Below are 27,707 nucleotides of genomic sequence, written 5' to 3' on the forward strand. Positions count from 1 at the left end.
CAAGTTTCACATGACTCCCTGTCAAACCCTCATGGTGGAGCGATGATGGGAGAACCCTGGAACTGAGATCTGTATTGTTCTGTATTGTTGGAGGTGCCGACTTTTGGACAGAACATAAAACTGAAGCCTTTCCTGCCTGTTCGAATTTGGCCAAAACCCCATTATTTACGTTAGAGATACAGTGCAGAATTAGCCCACCTAGTCACAAGCACTATCCTACACACACTCAGGACAATTTACAATTTTTACTGAACCCAATTAACTTACAAACTTGCATGTCTTTGGAGTGTGGAGGAAACCGGAGCACCCGGAGAAAACTGACACGGTCATGGGAAGAAAGCGCAAATTCTGTACACACAGCACCCGTAGTCAGGATTGAACCCAGGTCTGTGGCGTTGTGAGGCAGCAACTCTGTGCAACCCCTATTGACTCTATTTGACTAAAAAATAAATGGAAGTACCAGGTTCCTGAACAATATGTATTTAGGGTGGATATCATTGACACAAAATACAGGGTTTTTATCTCCTTTTAATATCTTTTATTTGGTAATCATAAATTACATTGGAGCAGAATTAGGCCATTCAGCCCATCGTGTCTACTCCGTCATTCAATCATCTGATTTATTTGTGATATCTTCTATCACAAAGTGGTAGGGGTGGCACGGTGGTGCAGCGGTAGAATTGCTGCTTTACAATGCTTTTAGCGACCCGGGTTCGATCCCGACTACGGGTGCTATCTGTATAGAGTTTGTATGTTGTCCCCGTCATCTGCGTGGGTTTTCTCTGAGATCTTCGGTTTCCTCCCACAATCCAAAGACATACAGGTTTGTAGGTTAATTGGCTTTGTATAAATGTATACATTGTCCCCAGTTTGTGTAGGATAGAGTAAATATGCAGGGATCGCTGGTCGGTACGCACTGGGTGGGCCGTAGGGCCTGTTTCCACGCTGTATTTCTGAACTAATCTAACTTATTGTGTGATTCTCATGGTCCCCGAAGTTATATCAGCACCGTGGAATAATCAAAAGCAACAAACATCATCAATGAGTTGTTCTTCCTCTGTCCTTACACAGAGATTACATACCTGTAGAAGTCTATTTTTCAGCACTTTCAGCTGTGTTTGATCAAAGGCAAGAGATCCCAGTTGGAGAATGTTATCTTTCAGCACAGCATCACTCAAACAAAGGTCCAACTGGGCCGCATTGTAGATTGCAGGCGTCAGGTCACTGATGTCCTCGGGACCTATCACTCCCTCTGTACAGACTGCAAATACAAACCTCTGTTAGTTGATGGAGGTGCAGGAAAGGCAGATTAATGCTGTGGGTTAAGGGGTTTTCGGATGGGATACAGGTGCTAAAAAGGAGGGGTGGTAACAATGTGTTCAATATATGGGAAGCTGTGGGAAGAGATAATGTATTGAAAGGACCATTAAATGAACCGATACACCATCCATTACCCTCAATCCCTCCAACTCCAGCACACCGTGACTGCCCAGTACACCATTTGACCACTCCTCCCAACCTTCACCACCAAGCAGGATGAGGGCAACGGGTGAATGGGAACCTGAATCCATGTGAGTAACCCTCCTAGCTGCACCCTACCCAGCCAGGATATATGTAGCTGCCCTTCATCACTGCTCGATCTGAAAGCTGCAACTCTCTATCCAACATTACCCTTAACATTACCCTTGAGGGTGGCACGGTTATGCAGCGGCGGAGTGCTGCCTCACGGCACAAGAGACCCAGTTCGATCCTCACTACGGGTGCTATCTGTATGGAGTTTGGACATTCTCCCCGTGATCTGTGTGGATTTACATTGGGAACTCTGGTTTCCTCCCACACTCCAAAGACGTGCAGGTTTGTAGGTGAATTGGCTTGGTAAGATTGTAATTTGTTCCTGGTGTGAGCAGGATTGAGTTAGTATGCATGAATCGCTGGTCGGTCCGGACTCGGTGGGCCTTTGTTTGCAGCTTATTAGCCCAGGAACATATCAATACACTACTCTTCCCCACCACGCTGATTATTCAACACACGCTTATACTCATTACATACTTGCTGAATTGTTCGACCGTCTTTGTAACTTGAGCTGTCCAATAAATATCAACACTTCAACAGGAGGTCCCAATCTTTTGACTTCCTTGATAAATCTTGGCAGAGCTTCATTAAGGGTAGCCTGCACAGGGGAAGTAGATAAGTTCAAGGATGACATTATACACATTGTTAATTGTAAATTTCTGCCTGGAACAGCACCAGTGAGAAAATATCCTGCATGAATGAAAACAATTGGCATTTGGGTATCAATCCCTCCCATGAACAATCCAACATCAGTGTGAACCTTAAGTGAAGTCCCGCCGAAGTCTTGGGGCAAGGCAGAATTAGGAGTCAGCTGGCGACGTCACACGCGAGGACCAAGGGCCGGTAGGAGGGTGAACCGCAGTAATGCCTCCAGCACCTTCAAGGTCGACTGCGAGATGTGCCCCCGGGAAACAAAGAAGGCCGGACGAGTAGAGGAGAGGGATGTCGGTTCGTGGGAACTGCTCCAGTACATCGAGCCCGCGGGCCAACCGGACTTTGGAAATGGCACCAAAACATGTCGGCGCCCACGTGTGTCATATATGCAAAAATAATTTCACTGTGCAGTTGCACACGTGACAACTAAAACACCATTGAACCATTGAAATATGGTGGAACGAGAGGATTACAAGTACAAGCAGCACAGCATCTCACCATCCCCACTTGGAAATGGACCAAGCTGAACGTCATCAAACCATGATGATAGAGAACACGGAGCAGAGGCCCAGGACACTGGCTGAACTGCTGGTGGGAGCTGACGTGGGAGCGTTGACCATGAGGCAGAGGATCACCAGGGTGCTGGAACCAGATCAAAGTTGAAGACTCGGTGTGGGGATAGCGGATGAGATGGGAGGATAATGGGGTGTTGGTCTTGTGGCGGTGGAGGTGGGGAGGACAGGGCAGGCATGGCCAATGCGGTCAAAGGGAAGAAAAAACCCCTGAATGAGATTTCAGTCACAGAGAGAGGGTTAGCAGCACATAATTAACCAATGTCATCATGGACTTTTCAGTGTTCCCGATGATCAAGTTTCACTCTACATTCTATTACAGTCTAAACAAGGAATTCAAAGCAGTACAATTTCTCCAACTTGTCAACTTGAATTAAAATTGTGTCTGTAAACCGTACCCTGTCTATTTCACTCCATGTGTCCGTCAACGCCAAACAAAGGTTTCCAATGCTTTGTATCGTAGACGAGGACCAGGATGAAGGAACACTGCAGACAAATGAAAATCTCTCAGTTAATGAAGCATTGTTGTAAGTGGTAGCATAATAATCCAAGCATTCGTGCGCTCAAGGTTCAAGAGGAACATATCTCAGACCACACATGGCACATCTAGCAGAGCCGCTGCCTCACAGCACCAGAGACCCGGGCACAATCTTCATCTTGGGTGCTGTCGGTGTGGAGTTTGCACGCGTGTTCAGGTGTTCCTGCTTGCCCCCCATATCCACAAAGGCATGAGAGTTGGCGTTTAATTGCCGACTGTAAATTACCCCCAGTGTGCAAAATCTGGTGGGGGAATTAATAGCAATATGCAGAATATAAAGTGGGATTAGAGTAGTGGAGGATGAGTGTAGATGGGTGCATCGAGGTCATGGGCCAAAGGGCCATTTTCCACTTCTCCATCTATCTCCACTCTGCAATGAAAATCCTTTCAAGATACACCCATGAGATTTAGTTACTAATCAGTGCGAGTTTAATCTCCAAAGTCAAACACAAAAAAAGCATCTTCTCTCTCTAAATTATTGCCAAATTATCTCAGTCAATTACTGATCTGTGTGAATTTAATCTCCAAGTCAAAAACACAAAAAATCTATCTCTCTCTGTAAATTATTCCAAAATAATCTCAAGTCAATTAGTTTGCAATAGACTCAGCTGCAGGGTAAGGATGCCCATCGCACAGGAATGTTTTGGGCAAACATATCTTGACCATGGACTTTAGTTATAGAGTCAGAGTCATACGGCATGGAAACAGGCCCTTCGGCCCAACTTGCCCACACCAACCAACATGTTCCAATTACACTAATCCCATCAACCTGCATTTGGCCCATATCCCTCTAAACGGTCCTATCCATGTCTAATTGCTTCTTAAACGATAGTCCCTGCCTCAACGTCTTCCTCCCGCAGCTCGTTCCATATATCCTTTGCATGAAAAAGTTACCCCTCAAGTTCCTATTAAATCTTTCCCCCTTCACCTTAATCCTATGCCCTCTGGTTCTCAATTTCCCCACTCTGGGCAACAGACTCTGTGCCTCCACCCGATCTATTCCTCTCATGATTTTACACACATCTATTAGATCACCCCTCATCCTTCTCTGCTCCAGGGAATAGAGTCCCAGCCTGCTCAACCTCTCCCTATAGTTCACTCTGCAGTCCTGGCAACATCCTTGGTAATCTTCTCTGCACCCTTTCCACCTTCACAACATCTTTCCTACAACATGGTGCCCAGAGGAGCATGTTTCAGGAATTAAAATGTTGTTATTTCAAGTGACCTGCTTCCACTGGGTTGTGGATAGAGTCTGTACGTTCTCCTCAGAAAGTCCATTATGGAGTAGTGAAACATCAACTACAGAGACTTTTGATGTGATCTGTATTGAAAAGGATGAGCATTTCACACTCACCCATATCTGCTCCTTCCATCTCTAAGGAGAACTTCAATTGCACTCTTCTGATCGTCTCGATAGGAGACACATTTCTTTAATGCATCCAGAACAGTTATATCAGATGCCAGGATCGCAGATCCATCAAGTTCACAGACCAATCGACCGAGTGTGGTCACACTCTCCTTCGTCAGCTTGTTGCTGGTAATTCCCTGGATTTTTGTCAAAAGGTTAACATTAATTCTGCAGCATTTCACTGTACAAAATGCAACTCAGTCAAAACGTTCCCATTATTAAGACCGCTCTGGTTGTGTGGACTAACAATGCCACAATATATCAGCATATCAAGAAAGTGTCACATTTTTAGTCACAAAACGCTAGAGTAACTCAGCGGGTCAGGCAGCATCTCTGGAGAAAAGGAATAGGTGACGTTTCGGGTCGAGACCCTTCTTCAGACTCGACCTGAAACGTCACCTATTTCCTTTACTTTAAACCAGCATCTGCAGTTTCTTCCAACACAGGTAACATTTTTAACTGGTTATCAATCTAACATCAACTTCAGGTTTCAGCTTCAGCTAAATGGATCTCAAATAGTTCGCACACTGATGAACACACCAGTGTTTAAAAATGCTCATGACTTTAAACGGGAGGCTAAAACACAAAAGTCTTCTATGGGGCCACTGAGTTGAATAAGCCAGAACTCATCTGCCACTGAAATCAGGGAAAAGTTGTCCCCAGACCCGATTCTACTAACAATTCCTTCAAAATGCAAACTCTGCTTCTTGCCTTTCCAAATGGTCTTGGAGTTTTACTGAATATTATTGATCAGGTAAATGCTGGGGTTCACCTCCACCCAGTCACGCTGCATAAACATGAAAAGAAAGTAGGTTTGGGACGTAACAGTCAGCAACAATTGGGACTAGTATCTGACAACTGAACAATCAACAATTCATCGAATGTACTGAAGCGTTAGCTCTTCTGAATCATCCTACCACAACCAGAGAGCAGAGCTGAACCCCGATTATCTACCTCTTTGATGACCCTCGAACTTACCTTGATCAGACTTTGCTGGCTTTATCTTGTACTATACGTTATTCCCTTAAATGGCTCAATTGTAATCATGTATTGTCTTTCTGCTGACAGGTTAGCACAAACCAAAAGCTTTTCGGAACACGTGCCAATAAACCAAATTGAACTGAACTGATAAACCTCCTCACTTGCACCCAGTGCAATTATTGACAAAGTGTCAGGGTGGCACATTTATTATCAATTTAAACAGTGCGATCACAGGGAGGTGTGCCCAAGATAACGGGTTCATCAACCCCAGGTTTTCATTTGCTGAGCACTTCATCCTTACCAGGCAGGTCTTGGCATCATTCAGAATACTTTGCTTTCTTGCTGATACTTTCCGTAAGGTATTAACGTTCGATTTCCCAACTAATTTGAAGAACTCCCGGCAGTTGAAGTTGAACTGAGTCCTGAAGTGTTGATAACTACGAAGCAAAACATAAAATACACAAGATTATATTATTGATATGAAGTTATTCTTTCTTCTCTCTGCTCCCGACTGGCAGAAGATGAAGGAGTTTGAAAGTGTGCACCATCAGACTCAGGAACAGCTTCTTCCCCTCTATTATCAGGCTTCTGAACCATTCTTCCATAAGCATGGGTAATGTTTGATACACCTCTTCCCCATTATGGACATTGGACTTTGCCTATGGGATTGGTGCCCTATAATGCTGTGAACTATATTCTGCACACTGTATCTTTCCCTTTCCTTTACCTAATGTACTGGAATTTGACTTGATAGTCTTTATGTTTAGTATTTGCTGATTGGTATGGATAGAATGCAAAACAAAACTTTTCACTGTACCTCAGTGCATATGACAATAATAAATCTAATTAATCCTAAGAATCATTTACAATTTCCCAGCCCACATTTACATGCTTTCACACCCATCCCCACCCTGTCCTCCTTTGTAGGCTCCCTCATCGACACGCACGCATCCAGACATGCACACACATGGCCAAAACGCCTGATGCACAGCTATCCTCACTTCATTACCACACGATAGAAAACATACTTAGTGTCACAGAGTGATACAGTGTGGAGAGAGGCCCTTTGGCCCAACTTGCCCACACCGGCCAACATGTCCCAACTACGCTAGTCGTACCTGCCTGTGCTTGGTCTATATCCCTCCAAACTTAACCTATCCATGTACCTGTCTAACTTTTTCTTAAATGTTGGGATAGTCCCAGCCTCAACTACCCCCTCTGGCAGCTTGTTCCACACACACACAACCCTTTGGGTGAAAAAGTTACCCCTCAGATTCCTATTAAATCTTTACCCCTTCAACTTGAACCTATGTCCTCTGGTCCTCGATTCCCCTACTCTGCGCAAGAGACTCCTTGCATCTACACAATCTATTCCTCTCATGATCTTATACACCTCTCGAAGATCACCTCTCATCCTCCTGCGTTCCAAGGAATAGAGACCCAGTCTACTCAACCTCTCATTATAGCTCAGACCCTCTCGTCCTGGCAACATCCTTGTAAATCTTCTGTGAGCTCTTTCAAGCTCGACAACATCTTTCCTAAAATATGGTGCCAGGAAATGAACACAATACTCTACATGCGGTCTCACCAACGTCTTATGCAACTACAACATGACCTCCCAACTTCTATACTTGTTCTGAAGCGAGATGTAATTGTGGTCACTTTGCACCTAAATGGAATCTGAAATAGCAATACCTGGCATTTTTCTGTCTGTCATTCCCTGTGGAACAATCTTTTTGGAGCATTGCAGGGAAGTTTGGACCACAGGGTCTGATCAAGGATCATTCATTGTCTCTCCTTCCCCCTACAATTAGTCTATAGAATGGTCCCTACCTAAAAGGTCAACTATCCATGTTCTCCAGGGATGCTGCCTGACTTGCTGAGTTACTCCAGCACTTTGTGACCATTCAGAGTCTCGCTTGGTACAACTGGACATTAACAGTGCAACAATAGTCTGGACCTCACTACATTAAGGTCCAAGGTTACTCTTTGTCCATCTGTCCCTCAGACATCCAACATGTCCTCACAGTACTGGCTAACCCATGCACTGATCTTACAGCCGATTCCCCGGTCAACCTCAGCCTTCTTTCTCCATTTGTTCAATTATCGTGAGCCTCTGAACGGCCAATGGGCCCAAACCTCCAACCCCTTGCTCCCGGCACAAAGCCTCTGACAAGCCATCCAACGACCTTGCTGCCCAAGGCTCTGGTCCTCTGATGGCTCACCCAATTAATCTGCCCCACACCATGTCCCCATTGGGACCACTGTTCACCCAGCCTCTCTCCCCCACACCCCTCCACATTGACTCAGTCTTGTTGAACGTGAGGCCCAGGATCATACATCACATCCATTGGGATGCACCACCATTTCTACCTCATACTTTCCAGATATAATTTAGTGTGAGTCCCTGAGATTTCCATTCCCCACACCATCTCTGTGCTTGGGCACCGAGGACAACTATCACAGTGAGGAATACACATAATACTTTGAGTCCATGTGCTCACGTTATGTTTCCATTAACTGATAACAGCAAGTACCCTGGTTTATGACAGATCTGGCAAACATCAGCATCAATGGTCTATTCAACAAATAACTTGGGGCCGTACAATGGCGCAGAGGTAGAGTTGCTGCCTTACAGCGCCAGGGACCCAGGGACCCGTAGGATAGTGATAATGTGCGGGCATCCTTGGTCGGAGTGGACTCGGTGGGCGGAAGAACCTGTTTCCGCGCTGTCTCTCTAAACTAAAGTAAACTGAGGAAACTGTTCCAAGGAAACACAACATACTTGAACAGCAGAACATCTGCAGGTAAGACATCCAAGGCGAGTTCAGTTCTTGCAGAAGTGAGTCTTCCAGCCATACATTCAAGCTGAAATGACAGACAACAACGTCACTTTGGGAACTGAAGCATGGAGATACTTTTATTCTCAGTTATTTTCCTCTCTACATCCCGCTGTAGTTTTGCTTCAGTAGTAGGTTAACTGGAGGTATCTTTCACGCTTCTTTGAATGTTCTCACCTGACTTTCATCAAGCACGACCTCTTTATCCTTCACTGCTTGAACGAGCTTCAGAAATGCTGGGAAAGGGAGGGTTTTCGTTGCACCACAACTAAAGCCTCTGAGGACAGCAGGCGAAAATCTGGAACAGGTTGTGGCAATATTAATATCTAAACAGTCCACTTTTGTCATCACTTTAAAACCTTTAATCACAACCTCCACCCATTGCATTCCCGAATGATAACATCTCAGGTTGTGATTTTAGACGTTGTCAAAGCACGGGACAGAACATTCAGCTGGTGAACATAACTCTGGCAAAATCAACAAGTGCCCTTCATTCACAACAGTTTAATTACTGATGTAAATTGGCCGTCACACAAATCATTGGCTGTGTTAGAAACTACACGAGAACGCTCAAACTCAACTCAAGTGCACGAATGATGACACCAACACTCCTGCTAAATACATGGACAACAATGCCACATTGGGAGCTCAGGCATGGCAACCCTGAATTAGGCATCAAAAACGGCAGAAATTAAAAGAGCATTGCTTACGTCTCAAAATTGTTGTTGGATCTGACCACATCTTGAAAGAAAACGGCAGACTATGGAAGAAAAGGATTTGAATTAATAACTAATGTAACAGGGTTATGGAGTGTTCATACATTCACCGCTCACACAACATGAATGGGACAATATTCCCGACATCTAACGTACAATGGCATGAAGCAGCTGACTTTCATAAGTTAGATTATAGGAGCAGAATTAAGCCATTCGGCCCATCAAGTCTCCTCCTCCATTCAATCATGGCTGATCTATATTTCCGTCAACCCCATTCTCCTGCCTACTCCCCGTAACTCCTGACATCCGTACTAATCAAGAATCTGTCAATCTCCGCCTTAAAAATACACAATGACTTGGCCTCCACGGCCATCTGTGCAATGAAATCCACAGATTCACCACCCTCTAATTAAAGAAATTATCACTCATCTCCTTACTAAAAGTAAGTCCTTTTATTCTGAGGCTATGGTCTCTGGTCCTAGACTTTCCCACTAGTGGAAACATCCTCTCCACATCTACTCTGTCAAGGCCTTTCACTCTTCAGTAAGTTTCAATGAGATCTCCATCATTACAGCCGTCGTCCCTGCTGTAAACAACCAGATCATCTACCTGACTGGGAGTCCACCGTTTATTGTTGACGTCGCTGAGGCTTAGGTTGGAGGTTAACAGCACAGGTGGAATCTCTTCGACAAGAACAGATGTGATGTTCCTCACAGTGGCAGCTGGGTTGTTAACGTTTCTCAGCACCTGATTTACAACAAAATAGGATAGAATTTACGGGAAGACGAGAACTGGTATCACACAACAGCATTAACGTTGATAACATCTAGATAGACCGTGAGAAACAGATTGCGTTTTGTACCCGTGACAATTGCTCACCTGCAGAACACAGATCGTCCGTATAGATTGTGGTGCACTTCTAATATCCTCACCAAACCTACTGCTTGCGATGACATTGATCAATATCTTAGGATTAATACGTTGGAACACATTGCTGGGAATACCGACAACCAGGCTTCCCAGACCCAGCAGTCTATTCGTGTCATTGACCTGGGTGAAAAGTGAAAGGCAAATGTCACAAATTGACCATGCTATCAAGAATTCATTTTCAAGATTTGTGGCATAATATTGTGATTACCTCCCCCATTCCCCATGTCAGAGAATATTTAGTGAGAAATGACTGAAAATATTGGCTGATCTTCCCATTGCTTGCACCATTGTACATTTGGCATTAAGACCAAATACTGCTGTGGAAGAACTTAGCTTCTGCATGGGTCTACATGGTAGGCTGCTCTGGAAGGATAGATCCCATGGGATTCAAGGAAAGGTAGCTGAATGGATAGAAAATTGGCTTCATGGACTGGAACAGGGGGTGATGGTGGAAGGTTGCTTTCCGGACTGGAGGTCTGTGATTAGTGGTATGCCTCAGGGTTTGGTGCAGGGTCCATTTCTATGATTTGGATGAGAATGTACATGGCATGGTTAGCAAGTTCGCAGATGAAACAAAAGTGGGTGGTAATGTCACGAGTGAAGATGGTTGTCAAAAATTGCAGTGGGATCTTGATGGGTTGGGTAAATGGGCTGAGGAATGGTTGATGGAATTTAATACAGAGAAATGTGTGGTGTTGCACAGTCAATATCTTTACATGCAGCTCTTTGAAAATTCTTTGCTCAGATACAGATTTTAACCTTGTAAAGCAAATTCACTTAAGCACCAGAGGCTCGAGATAATATGAGCATTCATTTTATTCACTTGTTACTAATTGATTCATTACTGTTTTTTTCATTAACTTACTTGATAACCGTCTTTTAGTAGCCTGTTGACGATGGAATTAGCCTGGCCAATGTTCCAGCCTCTGACGCTGCCCAGGTTTGGCAGGGCTCGCTCCAAAGTGTTCCCATCAATTTTGTTAACCTGTGACAGCGACAGTCCGACTGCGGTTTGCCCCAAAGCGTTCAAAGTGCTGACTGAAAAGGTGTCGATTTTGCCCACTAAAACTACCGCCAACTGAAAGAATGAACAGCAAGGCATTAACACCGAGCATCTTTCACAACACCTGCTTCAGCAAAATGTTTTACAGGAAGTATTTCTCACCTGAAGCTGTTCATCTGTCGGACCTTCAGCGGGTGAGATCCCATTGGCAGTTGTGTTCGGGGACACACCAGGCTCACACACTTGGTTTACCTTCTCGATCACAGACAAGATTTCCTGTCCACTCAAGGGCTGTGAAGTACCGTCAATGAAGCAAAACAGAGAGTCTGGGAGGCTGCAAGAGATAGATGCCAGTCGCACAATGTGTGAGCCAATCTCACAGAGATGGAGTATTCTCCCTCCCTGGAGCTATTATAGAATTGTTACACAAGCAAACTTTGAAGAATCATCAAGATACTTTACACATCATCCCCCAACTTGCATCAGTTCCTAAGTTTTCCAATTAATATCTAATTTTACTGTGAAAGAGGAACTACCTTTAGACTTTATAGATATTGCTTGGAAACTGGCCCTTCAGCCCATCGAGTCTGCGCCGACCAGTGATCACCCCGTATATGAGCACTAACTTAAACTTTGTAGTGTGCGACAAACCGGAGCAACAGGAGAAAACCCACGTGGTCACGGGGAGAACGTAAAAATTCTGTACAGACAGCACCCGAGGTCAGGATCAAACCTGGGTCCCTGCCACTGTAAGGCAGCAACTCTGCCACTGTGTCACTGTGATGCCCCTTCATGAAAATTGGCTTTACTTAGTCTCTCTATATTTCTCAGTTGCTGGTAATTGGATTATTTACAGCTTTAAACACAAAACAATGCAAAGCCTTGAACTTGAGGAAGGAAGCCCCTCTCAACAAGCAAGACTACAAATAAGGTGACAGATTATTGTGGCATCGACTGCAATGCAATGTGACAATCAAACCATTTTAAATGGCACAGTGGTCAACTCTGGGACGACTGTGTACATTGGTCCACACATCATGAATGGTTTAAGGAAGTGACCCACCACCACCTTCTCAGGGGAAACCCGGATGATCAAGAAATGTTGTTCACACCCGCAATGCCCCCAGCCTTTTCACAATACAACATTAAACTGCTTCACTCCTGTCAGGGAGAGATGATGTCAAAGACCTACCTTAAGACAGTCACATTAGAGTTGTTTCTGACCAGCAAGTTGAGGTACAACTTTGAAACTTCACTGGGTAACGTCAGATTTGCCAAGAGTGCCAGGTTTTCAGGGTTTTCAGCAAATCGTTGAATCTGCACAAGGTTGAGGAGAAATTACAAATATTTAACTGGAAGAAGTCTTTTGATGACTAATCTTTGAAAGAAATAAAGATTCAGCTTCGTATTGGTGAAACACACTATGATGGATAACGTGGATTGTAAGAAAGCTTCCAAATCACAGATGACGTTTAATAGAATATTGTGTGGTTGCATCAAACTTGAAGCTTATTTTGCACTCCCATCAATTTTCTTATCCAAAGATTTCTGAAATGTGACTGGTTTGTAAGTTCCTGCTTTATTTGCTACTTCTAACAAGGATTTATACCTCTGGAAGGCTAACACTTAAGTTTGAGATATGAGAGACTGTAGATGCTGGAATCCCGAGTAAAATGCAAAGTGCAGGATGAACACAGCGGGTCAGGCAGCATCTGTGGAAGCAAAATACAGGCGACCTTTCCGCAAGAAATAGGAGCAGAATTAGGCCATTTGGTCCGTCCAGTCTACTCCACCATTCAATCTGGCCGATCTACTTTCCCCTCTCAACCCCATTCTCTCGTCTTCTCCCCATAACCTTTGACAGCCTTCCTGAGCAAGAATTTCACATTAGGACCTTACTTCCAAATTGAGTCGACCAGAATTGTCGACTGTCCATGCCCTCCCCAGATGCTGCCTGACCCACTGACTTCCTCCAGCACTTTGTGCTTTGTGAAATAGTTCATAAGTTCATAAGTTGTAGGAGCAGAATTAGGCCATTCTGCCCATCAAGTCTATGCCATTCAATCATGGCTGATCTATCTTCCCCTCCCAACCCCATTCTCCTGTCTTCTCCCTATAACCCCTGACACCCATACTAATCAATAATCTGTCAATCTCCGCCTTTAAAATATCCATTGACTTGGCCTCCACAGCCTTCTGTGGCAATGAATTTTGCAGATTCACCACCCTCTGACTCAAGAAACTCCTCTTCATCTCCACAGTTACATTTTTCAAAATTGATTTCCACAAGTAGCTGGTTACCCGGGCAACTCGATGTTTGACAATCCCAATCAAAAGTTTAAAGGAGAATATGTACCTCAGATTCATTATTGAAGAAGGACAGAAGATCCACCCTGGATATGTGATTCATGTAAAGCCCCAGATATTGAGCAAACCAGGCAGTGGAGTTCAGGGCGGGATCAGTAACATTATAGCACGTGGGCTTGGGACCTGTAAGAAAAATAATTCCACGTTAATTCTGTGGAAAATGAAAAGTCATGCCGAACATCATTTCCACGATCAAGCAGGAATTGCACTTCCACGCCCAACAGCAGGGACCGTTTCTTCCCAGCTGTATCAGGCAACCGAACCATCCTACCGCGACCCTTGGACTAACTTTGATTGGACTTTACTGGCTTTACCTTGCACTAAGCGTTATTGTACCTGTACACTATAAATGGCTCGATTGTAATCATGCATTATCTTTCTGCTGACTGGATAACAGGCTCCAAGAGCCTTTGTCGGCACCTCGACACAAGACAATAAACTAAACTAGAATTAACCAACTAAACTAGATGGTTATTGATAGAACTAATCATCATGTTCTTCGGTGAAGCACAGTTAATCTGGTTGAAGGTCAGGGTGTTGGTGAGTCAGGGGTAGATGGGGGATAAAGGAGGAAGAGCAGGTGAACCGAGTGGCATCTGGTCGCCCAAAAACATTCCATAAGTGGGGATACCGTCTCATTCACCTCGACATCTACCTCACTGTGGAGATTAGACGTTGTCTATCGAACTGTTAGGCTACAACACTGAGTACTATATTCTACATTCTGTATCTTACAGTGTGACATGGTGGCACAGCGTCAGAGTTGCTGCCTTACGGCGCCAGAGACAAGGTTTTGATCCTGACTCTGGGTGCTGTCTGTACGGAGTTTGTACATTCGCCCCATGACAGCATGGGTTGTCCCCGGGTGCTCTGGTTTGCTCCCATAGTGCATAAACGGACAGGTTTGTTAATTTGGCTTCGGTAAAAACTGTAAACTGTCCTTAGTGGGTAGGATAGTGCCAGTGCTCGGGGATCGCTGATTGGCGTGGAGACAGTCAATCTCTGTACCCTGGGGAGCAACTAGAACTCTGCTGATGGTTGATGAGAATAAGCTGTTCTTGAACCTGGATCTTATGGTTCTCGGGCCATCTTTGACTACGACGGGTCATAACAACTCCACCTCTGGAGCTTTTCAACAAGAAAGCGTAACGTCACCTTGCTGGAGATAAGATTTGATGCCCTCATAGATTTCCCTCTGTTTGTCTGCAGTAAGTTCACTGTAGGGAGCATTCAATGTTCTGACACTAAAGGAGAAATTCAAGAAATTTAATAACATTTAGAATATCATCATCAGCTTGACTACAGTTACTAAAGAAAACAATATAACTCACGACAATAGAACTGAAAGTGTAGCACCATACAATCCAATGGTAACATTCAATCAGTGTTTCGTTACATGTACACGTGGTGAGAGATACTCGATCAGTGCCAAGAATGACCAGGAACAAAGGAGGACGGAGATAGTGTTGGACATTGTCTGGTCCATCACGGGTATTGATCTCTCCACCATTGAAGAGACCTACAGGATGCACTGCCTCAAGAGGGCAGCCAATGTCAAAGATCCACACCACCCCAGCCACGCTCTCATCTCACTGCTGCTGTCGGGAAGAGGCATGGCCCAGAGAACCATAAGATCCAGGTGCAGGAACAGCTTCTTCTCATCAACCATCAGGCTCTTGACCCAAACCACACAACCCTAACTACAACCTTGCCCCAGCATCAAACTACTATGGATTTTGTATAAAATTGCTCAATTGGAGTCTGGTTATCTAGTCTAAATATTGATATGGTCATAAGTGATTGGAGCAGAATTAGGCCATTTGGACCATCAAGTCTATGCCGCCATTCAATCATGGCTGATCTATCTCTCCCTCCTAACCCCAATCTGCCAACTTCTCCCTATAACCCCTGACACTCAAAATAATCAAGAATCTATCTATCTCTGCCTTAAAAATACCTATTGACTTGGTCATCACGACTCTTGCGTTTATACAAATATATCCGCTGAAACAGACTCTCCATTCCTCTCTCTCATTCGATGATATGTAACACATTCAGTAACTAAGACATGAGATAGACACAAAATGCTGGAGTAATTCAGGCGGACAGGCAGCATCTCTGGATAGAAGAAATGGGTTACGTTTCTGGTCAAGACTCTTCTTCGAACATTTCGCACAGTGAAATTCTTTGCTGGTATACCCAATGTATACAAATAGCGGCCACCTACGGCACTGACAAATTTACAACAAGCACGTCGGGTTCTCCTTTTGTCCTCCCCCCTGCCCTCACGGCGGTCCCGCCATGACAGGTCCTCCATTGTTCTTCCCCGTCCCTTATAGCGGTTGCCTCACGCCCAGTTGTCCATTGTTCTTTCCCCACCCTCATGGCGATCCCTCCACACTCTCATCAGCCGTGGACCTCACTGTCGCCGCTGCCTCGATAAAGGCATCCGGCCGCGTTCCCAGTCCACAGCCGACTTCTGGCCGCACGGCCCGGCGGGAACCCTTTCAAGTTCACACCCAAAAATCACCACGACAATTCGCTTTATAAATCTACATTCTTTTTGACACAAAAAGCAGGATGTTGTCTGTCCCGTTGAGTTACTCCAGCTTTAAACCAGCATCTGCAGTTCCTTCCCACAAGACATGGGATTTTTTTTCAACACAATGCTCAGTTTCAATCAATCAGTTGACTGCACCTCAGAGATAACGCACTGAGAAAGCCAATCACTTGGGATGACTGACACACTTGAGGGGTTTACCCGTGGAATGTACATTCAACGTAGGTGTACTTACATTTTCCGGTAGGAAAGGCAGTCGATCCTCAGGCTGTTGTTGGAAGCCAAAAGGGCAGAAGTGATGAATGGCACATATGGAGTTAATCTGAACTGAAGCCATTGATCCACCTGGGTGACATTGAGCACAGGCAGACTGCTGGTGAACAGAGGCCACACACCCTCCAGGATCGCAGCTCGGTTAGCGGCTGAGAGTTTACTCTGGCAAAGGGAGAGGAAACAGGCTTCTGTTAAAATTGTACACCTTCAATTTAACAGAATGATGTGACACCTGAAGCTTTTGGCTTCTGTAAATTGTCCCTAGTGTTTAGGATAGAACTGGTGAACAGGTGATCGTTGGTCGGCACGGGCGACGTATCTCTGTCACACTGTATCTGTCAAACTAAAACTAAAGCCTGGGATGGATCCTGATCTCGGGTGTTGTCTGAGTGGACTTTGCACATTCTCCCTATGGCAGCATGGGTTTCCTATGGGTGCTCCGGCTTTCACCCACATCCCAATATCCTGCGGGTTTGCAGGTTGATTGGCCTCTGAAAAATTGCCCCTAATACGTAGGGAGTGTGAACGTGTGATGAATGGTCGACGTGGACTCGGTGGGCCGAAGGGCCTGTTTCCATGTTGTGTCTCCAAAATTAACACATCTTGTAAATTCTACAAATTCTCTTCCACAAGCACTGTGTGCTTTCAGTCAAAGCCTCCACACCCAGGACCAGTCCTATCATTATTCCTTCTGCGTGCGAAGCACTGGACCAAACACAAGGGTCACAAATCACACAACAACTTAAGGTGTCCCTATCTGTTTGAAAACCCCTCCATGTGATCAACACTACAACGTATGACAGGAAACATAAAAACAGCTGCTGCTCACGTCTTGGGTTCTTTCATTGAATCGGTCTATGAATGCAGCCAGTTTGTCAATGGGTTGGACAAAGGCTAACACTCTGGTCAGGATCTGGTTGTCATTAATGAATCCAGGCATGCTCAGCACATCAACCAAGTCACGGGGATCGGTAACATTGATCACCTGTAACAATAAGAATGACAATTTTACCTCCATGACCAGAAATAGTCCACATATCACACCTGGACACAGTGTCAAGGTTCCATTTACGTGTAAATGTATCGGAAAGCATCAGTGCTGTTAATAAGCACAAAAAGCTGGAGTAAGTCAACGGGACAAGCAACATCCCTGGAGAGAAGAAATGGGTGACATTTCGAGCCGAGACCCTTCTTCAGACCCAAAACGTCGCTCATCCTTTTTCTCCAGAGATGCTGCCTGTCCCGTTGAGTTACTCTAACATCTTGTGTCTATCTTCGGTGTAAACCAGCATCCGCAGTTCCCTCCAACACATCCGTACATTTAATATTGTCTCAAAAGAAAAATTAACAATCACTCATACTTGCATAAACCCAAAGGAATAATTTTGCTTTTACCTCAGGAGTCAGGAAAAATGCATCTGTCAGATTGAGCAAACCGGCAAAACTTTGGAAATAGTTTTTCACGTAGATGGTAACGCTGCCATTTTCAAAACAACGCAACGGGAATGCTGAGAGGAAAGAAAATAAATATGATGCATTTGACAAAAATGATACTTTATTCAGTGTAAATGTTTAGTTTAGTTTAGAGATACAGCGTGGACACAAGCCCTTCGGCCCAAAGAGTCCACGCCGTCCAGCGATTCCCACACTATCCTACACACACTAGGGACAATTTACAATTATACCAAGCCAATTAACCTACAAACCTGTACGTCTTTGGAGTGTGGGAGGAATCTGGAGCTTTCCGGAGAAAACCCACGCAGATTACTGGGAGAACGTACAAACTCCACACAGTCAGCGTGCGGCCTAAACGTCTGGAAGCTAAATTATGCCGCAGACTAACAACGACAGGGTGAAAGACTGGGGCATTGAGAATTACAAGTCAATTTCTCTTTGTTATCATTTACGAATGCCTTTCCATCTCACCTGTATTGTTGAGGTAACCAAAGATCCATAGTCTCAGCACAGTTTCCCGTGTTTCACGCGGCATTTCAGCAAATCCATAATTCAGGCCATTTAAGCTAAACAAATAGATATTAATGTCATTATTTGTCAAGCACCAGATCAATAGTCACCTTTCAACTGGTGAGAACAATTTTAGGATCCTTCCCAAATGATGCCTCAAACTTCAGCTAATTGAAAGGTAGTTCACCATAAAGATTGCCTGTTATACTGTCAGAAAACTCTGCCAAAGATTAGTATCGAAATAGCCTGAAAATGTTCCTGAGCTTAGCTCATCTTCCTCTTTCGTTTCACACCACCTCTCATCTTCAGAAGGATTAGCTCCTCACTGCAAAAATAACCCTAAAGACAATCTGCGACTTGCAGACGTGTAAAAGGCACCCGGGTGATTCTACTCACTCCGACCTGCGCGAGATAACCACTTATGAGGTGTTTGCGCAGTACTCAACCAAAACCAGAAACAGAATTACTGTTGGATCTTGGAATGACCCTTGCCTGTGTAAGGCACTGTGTACTGGGTGCTCCATGGCAGTGAACAAGTTAAATTGCCTTCCGCAGGGTCTGCTTCCTCGATACAACATGCAACAACAGATGATTGTAAAAGAGAGGTGTCCACTCACACTGCTCGGTAACCTTCACAGCTGATGTCCCTTCTCAGCAGCGGCACCAGCACCGACTGGGAAATGCCAGCAATGAACGGCCGGAGTTGCTCCTGGAACCACTTCCTCAGGAAGGCGGGACTGGTCAAGTTATCCCTGGTCCTCACCACCTCCCACAAGGCATTCAGAAACGTCATCTTTGTCATCAGGGGAATTAATGTTGTGTTCCGTGTCTGAAACAAAACACAACACGTCAGCGATGGAGACAGAGATTCCTTTGTAGAAACGACATCACACCTTTCATTAGTTCATAGGTTCTAGGAGCAGAATTAGGCCATTCGGCCCATCAAGTCTACTCCGCCATTCAATCATGGTGATCTATCTTTCCCTCTCAACCCCCTTCTGGGGTCCTGCCATCTCCCCATAACTCCTGAACACCGTACTAATCAAGAATCCGTCAATCTCCACCTTAAAACTACCTATTGACTGTGGCAATGAATTCCACAGATTCACCACCATCTGACTAAAGATTTTAATACATTTATTACCAACAAGAGGTTAACAGCACAGGTGGAAACTCTGGGATGAGAACAGATGGGATGTTCCTCACTGGTTGTCTCCACATCCACTCTATCCAAGCCTTTCACTACTCGGTTTACAAGGTGTTGACCGTGTATTTTGAACCATACCAAAGATTCTTACATCACTGAAAATGGTTCCCAAGTTCCCTCCCTGGATGAATTACCTTGTTGTTGAACATGTCCAGGGCCTCCATCAGTCTGGTTCCGTCAAGCTTCTGAATGAAAACAGTCAGGGCCATTTCATTCGACCTGTTCAGAGGCTTCAGGCCAGTGAAGCACTGAAACACATCTGACAAGAGGTCACTGCTTAAACCGAAAAGCAATAGCTTAGGCTGCAAAGGAAAAACGCTGCCTTAGATTATAACATCCCAGCATATTGGTGTTCACTATCAACGATGAGCAATAGTTCACCAACCAGCCATTCAAAGCACAACAGTTAAATGTACTCATGGAAGTCAGACACACATAGTCTTAATAGAGCACCTCTACAACATTTAACATTATTCATGGTGATCTTATAGAGGTGTACAAAATCATGAGAGGAATAGATTGGGTGGATGCACAGAGCTTCTTGCCCAGAGCAGGGGAATTGAGAACCAGAGGACATCGGTTTAAGGTGAGGAAGAAAAGATTTAATAGGACTTCAGAAGTAACTTTTTCACATAAAGGCTGGTGGGTGTATGGAACCAACTGCCAGAGGAGGTAGTTGAGGCAGGTACCATTCCAATGTTTAACAAATATTTTGACAGGTACATGGATAGGACAGGTTTAGAGGGAAATGGGGCAAATGCAGGCAGGTGGAAATATTGTAGATGGGACATGTTAGTCGGTGTGGGCAAGTTGGGCCGATGGGCCTGTTGCCACGCTGTGTGATTCTATAACTATGACTATTATTTAAGTGCAAACTGCCATTGACGTCTTTGTGTGAGATTCAAATCATGAAAATGCTTACCTCTGCACAAGCAAACTGTGTGATATTGAAGTTGCACAGTTGGCTTGCATTAACTGCAGTCAGGAAATCATTCATAGCCGAACTGTGCAAAGAAAATTAAAATTACTTTTACAGATGGAGAATAGTTGAGAAACAAACAACAAAACAACCTATTTTTATTGCACAGAGGGGGACATAATTAAAAAATAATCTTTAATTTCATGTCATCTGTCATTCCCAAGTGAGGCACAATAGTAATTGGGCACCACCAGTGATAGATGTAAGATAGAGGCAAAGTGCTGGAGTACCTCAGTGGGTCAGGCAGCATCTCTAGAGAAAAAGGATGGGTGACATTTGTTCCAAAGAAGGCTACCGACCGGAAATGTCACCAGTCCTTTTTCTCCAGGGATACTGCCTGACTTGCTGAGTTACTCCAGCACTTTTTGCCTATGTTTGGTATAAACCAGCATCTGCAGTTCCTTATTTCTCCACAATGACAGATGAAGTCAGGCACCAACAAGTTAACAGCGTGTCATGGGGGGATAGATAGAAAAGGCATTCACGTCAAATTCTTACCTGTTCACACTGCTGCACAATCTTGTTTCTGAAGGAGAAAGTATAAGAAGTTAATAACAGATTTGAATTATAACACTTGGATTAACTAGAGTAATCATTGTGTGTGATTATTTTTGCAAAGTAGTACTGATAATGTTTTATTATTCTTCATAAGTTCATAAGCTGGAGGAGGACAATTAAGGTATCCAGCCCATCAGGTCTACACCTCATTCAATCACCAGTCTTTGATAAAATGTAATCATTGCAAGTGCTCTCTGCTGTTTCGGAGACAGTTACCTGATGAATTATCTGGAATACCACCCTTCAAACCAAGTTTCCGGACTTCAAACTCAGTGTTTGAGGCCACCCAAAGCATCACGACCGTTTCATTCACGCCATCTCGAAGAGCTTGCAGGTTAAACCCGAGCAGGTCGATGATGTTCTGGGCGGTCAGATTCTGAGATGGAAACACAATTCATGAATGAGCAAAACAGGCAAAATATCGCACTTCATCAGGACTAATATCATCAGTTCAAATAGAGTTCATGGTTTTCTTGTTCATTAAGATTTCAGACAAGCCGGCTGTAAATGTGTGTTGGTAATGTGTTGCTAAATGTGTGATATGTTGGTAATCTGCGGCAGTGTTTCAGGATCAGAGGGTCCGTGCGGGCGATTGGCTGTGAGAGGGGATGTGAAGTATCGGAATTGAACGCGTTGCAATACTTAAGCAGTCAGAGGTTTGTCACCGACAATTTGTACCTGCACTTCTTCCGGATTCAAATTCTTGAAGATTGCAAACTCCATGTTAACTTCATTAATTGCAAGAAACCTCAAGTCATCAGTTGCGGCACCGCCTGGAGGAAGCAGAGACATTTCTCAGATGAATGCTGCAGCTCTGCACATTCACACAGCCTGGTGCAGCTCCAGCCAAGACCACAAGAAATTACAGAGACTTGTGGACGCAGCCCAGACCATCACACAAACCAACCTCCATTCCAGTGACTCCATCTACACCTCACACTGCCTCGGCAAGGCCAGCAGCATAATCAAGGCCTAGTCTCACCCTGATCACTCCCTCTTCTCCCCTCTCCCATCAGGGAAGAGGTACACAAGCATGCAAGCATATACCCCCAGATTCAGGGATATTATCAGGTGCCTGAACCATCGTATCAAGAACTAGAGAATGGTCCAGAGCTACCATCTACCTCACTGGAGATCCTCGGACTATCTCTAATCAGACTTTACTGGACTCTATCTTGCACTACATGTTATTCCCTTTATCTTGTGTCTGCACGCTGTGGATGGGTCGATTCTATTCATGTATGCTCTTTCCACTGTCTGGATAACACACGAGAAAGTGCTTTTCATTGAACCTCGCTCGGTACACGTGACACCAACCTAAATGAGATGAAATTAAACTAAATTAAACTAATCTAAACTAAACCAAACCAACCTATCAGATTGGATTGGATGCAAAGCAAAGCCTTTCACTGTATCTCGGTGCATCTTAATCTATGAGTAACCCAGATGTGAATTGGAAAAGCCCAGTCACCGTGGATCCCATACAGCTTAATCTTTCGGTTAAGCGACCATGAGACCACCATCAAAATCAGACTCAGGAGTAAAATAAAACTTTGATTGACTTACCAAGATACGCCTTGACCAGTTGATAGTATGGGATGGGTTTGTTTTGCTCAGAGCTCAGTGCCAGGACGGCCTGGTCGTAAAGGAGGTTTTTGACTGACTGAGGACAAGAAGAAAACTCCAGAGCCCCGGCGTCCCTGTGGGAGTGAGATTACATCGTCAGTCTCGGTTTGTGCTTCAACCCCCCCATTGCACCAGTTAGGAACTTGCGAAACAGAGAACAGAGAACTAGAACTAGGGTGATCGGTGCTCTCTGTACGAAGTTTGGGCATTGGACTAGGACTGGAGGGCAGCCAACATTTTAAGAAAGGAGGGAGAGAGAAAACAGGGAATTAGAGACCAGTTAGCCTTACATCAGGAATGGGGAAGTTTATTAAAGATGTAATAGTAGCGCATTTGGAAAGCAGTGACAGGATCGGTCAAAGGTATCACAAAATGCTGGAGTAACTCAGCGGGTCAGCCAGCATCTCTGGAGAGAAGGAATGGGTGACGTTCCCGGTCAAGACCCTTCTTCAGACTGCAGAACAGTCTCGACCCAAAACGTTACCCATTCCTTCTCTCCAGAGATGCTGCCTGACCCGCTGAGTTACTCCAGTATTTTGTGATACCTTCGATTTGTACCAGCATTTGCAGTTATTTTCCTCTACAGGATCGGTCAAATTCAGCATGGATTTATGAAGGGGAAATCATGCTTGACTACTCTTCTGGAATTTTTTGAGGATGTCACAAGTAGAATGGATGAGAGAGAGCCAGTGGATGTGGTACATCTGGAGTTTCAGAAAGCCTTTGATAAGATCCCACAAAATTAGAGCACATGGTATTAGGGGTAGGGTATTGACGTGGATAGAGAACTGGTTGGCAGACAGGAAGCAAATAGTAGGGATAACGGGTCCTTTTCAGAATGGCAGGCAGTGACTAGTAGGGTGTCCATGGCATTGTTCACGCTTGCCATGAACACCTTCCACTCTCCGACATCACAAGACCCAGTTCACCCAGTGACCAGAACAACGCCATCCGTTTCCCAACACCTACCAGTACCTGTATACGACAGACACCGCACCCTTGACCCACTGAAGCCCTCGCCCATTCTCAATGTCCTCAGTGGCCCCATTGACCCGTGCTGAGCATCCTCCCAGGTTTCCCTCTGCCTGAACTAACAATTTCATTTCCGCTCTTGCTCATGAATACTGGGCCATGGGGTGTTTCATCCTTGGTCATAGAGTCACAGCTAGTGTCATAGAGTCATACAGCGTGATTACAGGCCCTTTGGCCCAACTTGCCCACACCGGCCAACATGTCCCATCTTACACTAGTCCCACCTGAGGGATATTTAGTCCATATCCCTCTAAACTGGTCCTATTCATGTACCTGTCCAAATGCTTCTTAAACATTGCAATATTACCTGGCTCAACTCTTTCTTCTGTCAGCTCGTCCCATACACCCTTCACCCTTGGTTAAAAAAGTTACCCCTCAGGTTCCTATTAAATCTTTCTCCCTTCATCTTAAACCTATGTCCTCTGGTTCTTGATTACCCTACTCTGGACATGAGACCCTGTGCATCTACCCGATCTATTCCTCTCATGATTTTGTGCATCTCCGTTAGATCATCCCTAGTCCTCTTGCGCTCCAAGGACTGGAGTCCTGGCCTGCTCAACCTCTCCCTATAGCTCAGGCCCTTGAGTCTTGCCAACATCTTTGAAAATATTCTCTGCATCTTGACAACATTGGTCTTCTGTCGTTCGATTATTTTGCCTTTCCAGGCATCAATCAAGCTCTGAGCTGTGACACTCACGTCAGGTTTGCAATGTTCACCAGCTGCTCTCTGTCCAGAATGCACAAGTTGCCTCCACCAACAGCTTTCAAAGATACTGCATTAAGAACACCATTGAACTGGAGGTATTTTGTGATGATGACTTTAACCTGTAGAAATACATTTGGAGAACACAAAATAAATTACAAACGGCTCTGTGATGTTGGTTTTATTCTAAATTTAATATGCAATAAGATCTAAATAACTTTTCAGTGAAGGAATTATAAATTCATAAGATCTTGGAGCAGAATTAGGCCATTCAGCCTATCAAGTCTACTTCGCCATTCAATCAGGTCTGATCTATCTATCCTTGCCAACCCCATTCTCCTGCCCTCTCCCCATATCCCCTGACACCCATACTAATTCAGAATCTGTCAATATCCACCTTTCAATGACCATCTGTTGCAATAAATTCCAAATTCCGCACCCTCTGATTAAAGATGGCGCTGGTCCTGGACTCTCCCACTAGTGGAAGCATCCTCTCCACATTCACTCTAGCTACACCTTTTCACAATTCGGTGAGATTCACCCCCTCCCCCCCCCCCGCCCCCTTCATCCTTCTAAACTCAAGAAGTGTTTATTCGTTGAAACATCCATTGATGTAGATGATGGATAAGGACCAAAGTCTGGAGGTGTCCCTCCTAGTTTTGATAAAACTCAACCAAGATGCAAAAATCATCAGTAAACTTCAATACATTCAAAGCTCCGCTGCCCGTCTACTCACCCACACCCCGATCCGTGACCATATCACCCCCGTCCTTTATAAACTCCACTGGCTCCCCATCCCCCACAGAATCCAGTACAAAATCCTCCTCATAACCTACAAAGCCCTCCATAACCTGGCCCCATCCTACCTGACCGACCTCCTCCACAGGCACACTCCCACCTGCACCCTCCGCTCTGCTGCTGCCAATCTCCTATCCCCCCACATCCGGACCAAACTCAGATCCTGGGGGGACAGGGCTTTCTCCATCGCTGCTCCCACCCTATGGAACTCACTACCCCAAAACGTTAGAGACTCCTCCACACTCACCACATTCAAAACATCGCTGAAGTCTCACCTGTTCAGTACTGCCTTCAACCACTGAAGGTCACCTCACCTTCTGTCTCCTTTCTCTGTTCGTTTATTTATTTACTTATTTATCTATTTATTCATTTCCCTATGTTCTCTAAATCTCTGTAAAGCGTCTTTGAGTATATGAAAAGCGCTTTATAAATAAAATACATTATTATTATTATTATTATAAATCCTTTTGATCAGTGTCAGAATGTCTCCGCCAGTAGGGTGTCATTAAAACGTTGCTGGTGTCAGTACCGTTATGATTTCCTGCTCTCGCCTCAACAATGCAGAAAGTGTCTCCACTCGAGTGATATTCCAGCTGCTGATTTCCGTTGCATTGAACACGATGGAGATGTTGCCCAGCAGTTGTATCTGGTTTTCTGGGAGGCCACTGGAATAAATCTGAATGGAAATGTCAACAAGGTTAGCCTTCATTTTAGTTGTTAAAATTTGGCTGTAAATTCTGCTTTAGCTTGAAATGCCGAGCTACAATGTAATTCCACTTCTCTTCATTGCACCTTGAAGTTACCACCCCATGTGGTTTTTCCCTCCATGGAAAGATTTGGAACAGATATCCCACCAAGTTTCACATGACTCCCTGTCAAACCCTCATGGTGGAGCGATGATGGGAGAACCCTGGAACTGAGATCTGTATTGTTCTGTATTGTTGGAGGTGCCGACTTTTGGACAGAACATAAAACTGAAGCCTTTCCTGCCTGTTCGAATTTGGCCAAAACCCCATTATTTACGTTAGAGATACAGTGCAGAATCAGCCCACCTAGTCACAAGCACTATCCTACACACACTCAGGACAATTTACAATTTTTATCGTACCCAATTAACTTACAAACTTGCATGTCTTTGGAGTGTGGAGGAAACCGGAGCACCCGGAGAAAACTGACACGGTCATGGGGAGAAAGCACAAATTCTGTACACACAGCACCCGTAGTCAGGATTGAACCCAGGTCCGTGGCGTTGTGAGGCAGCAACTCTGTGCAACCCCTATTGACTCTAGTTGACAACAAAATAAATGGAAGTACCAGGTTCCTGAACAATATGTATTTAGGGTGGATATCATTGACACAAAATACAGGGTTTTTATCTCCTTTTAATATCTTTTATTTGGTAATCATAAATTACATTGGAGCAGAATTAGGCCATTCAGCCCATCGTGTCTACTCCGTCATTCAATCATCTGATTTATTTGTGATATCTTCTATCACAAAGTGGTAGGGGTGGCACGGTGGTGCAGCGGTAGAGTTGCTGCTTTACAATGCTTTTAGCGACCCGGGTTCGATCCCGACTACGGGTGCTATCTGTATAGAGTTTGTATGTTGTCCCCGTCATCTGCGTGGGTTTTCTCTGAGATCTTCGGTTTCCTCCCACAATCCAAAGACATACAGGTTTGTAGGTTAATTGGCTTTGTATAAATGTATACATTGTCCCCAGTTTGTGTAGGATAGAGTAAATATGCAGGGATCGCTGGTCGGTACGCACTGGGTGGGCCGTAGGGCCTGTTTCCACGCTGTATTTCTGAACTAATCTAACTTATTGTGTGATTCTCATGGTCCCCGAAGTTATATCAGCACCGTGGAATAATCAAAAGCAACAAACATCATCAATGAGTTGTTCTTCCTCTGTCCTTACACAGAGATTACATACCTGTAGAAGTCTATTTTTCAGCACTTTCAGCTGTGTTTGATCAAAGGCAAGAGATCCCAGTTGGAGAATGTTATCTTTCAGCACAGCATCACTCAAACAAAGGTCCAACTGGGCCGCATTGTAGATTGCAGGCGTCAGGTCACTGATGTCCTCGGGACCTATCACTCCCTCTGTACAGACTGCAAATACAAACCTCTGTTAGTTGATGGAGGTGCAGGAAAGGCAGATTAATGCTGTGGGTTAAGGGGTTTTCGGATGGGATACAGGTGCTAAAAAGGAGGGGTGGTAACAATGTGTTCAATATATGGGAAGCTGTGGGAAGAGATAATGTATTGAAAGGACCATTAAATGAACCGATACACCATCCATTACCCTCAATCCCTCCAACTCCAGCACACCGTGACTGCCCAGTACACCATTTGACCACTCCTCCCAACCTTCACCACCAAGCAGGATGAGGGCAACGGGTGAATGGGAACCTGAATCCAT

General features: G+C 44.7%; 1 protein-coding gene across 1 annotated transcript; it reads right to left on the reverse strand.

Moving 5' to 3' along the window:
* Positions 1–3,421: 3,421 nt before the first annotated feature.
* On the reverse strand, positions 3,422–27,707 carry LOC144591248 (uncharacterized). The gene is made up of 28 exons (XM_078395526.1): positions 27,656–27,707; positions 27,219–27,397; positions 25,812–25,958; positions 24,479–24,606; positions 22,690–22,823; positions 21,802–21,896; positions 21,340–21,499; positions 21,064–21,091; positions 20,509–20,590; positions 19,721–19,834; positions 18,997–19,208; positions 18,341–18,435; positions 17,810–17,922; positions 17,244–17,399; positions 16,377–16,576; positions 14,737–14,825; positions 13,571–13,704; positions 12,407–12,531; positions 11,377–11,548; positions 11,077–11,289; positions 10,161–10,331; positions 9,891–10,028; positions 9,276–9,325; positions 8,743–8,863; positions 8,511–8,593; positions 6,027–6,162; positions 4,691–4,881; positions 3,422–3,578 (listed from the first exon to the last, which is right to left on the reverse strand). Exons 1-28 carry the CDS (start codon positions 27,705–27,707, stop codon positions 3,422–3,424), a joined length of 3,675 nt encoding a protein of 1,224 aa, XP_078251652.1.

The sequence above is a fragment of the Rhinoraja longicauda genome, unplaced genomic scaffold (genome assembly GCF_053455715.1).
Source record: "Rhinoraja longicauda isolate Sanriku21f unplaced genomic scaffold, sRhiLon1.1 Scf000757, whole genome shotgun sequence".
Taxonomy (NCBI): domain Eukaryota; kingdom Metazoa; phylum Chordata; class Chondrichthyes; order Rajiformes; family Arhynchobatidae; genus Rhinoraja; species Rhinoraja longicauda.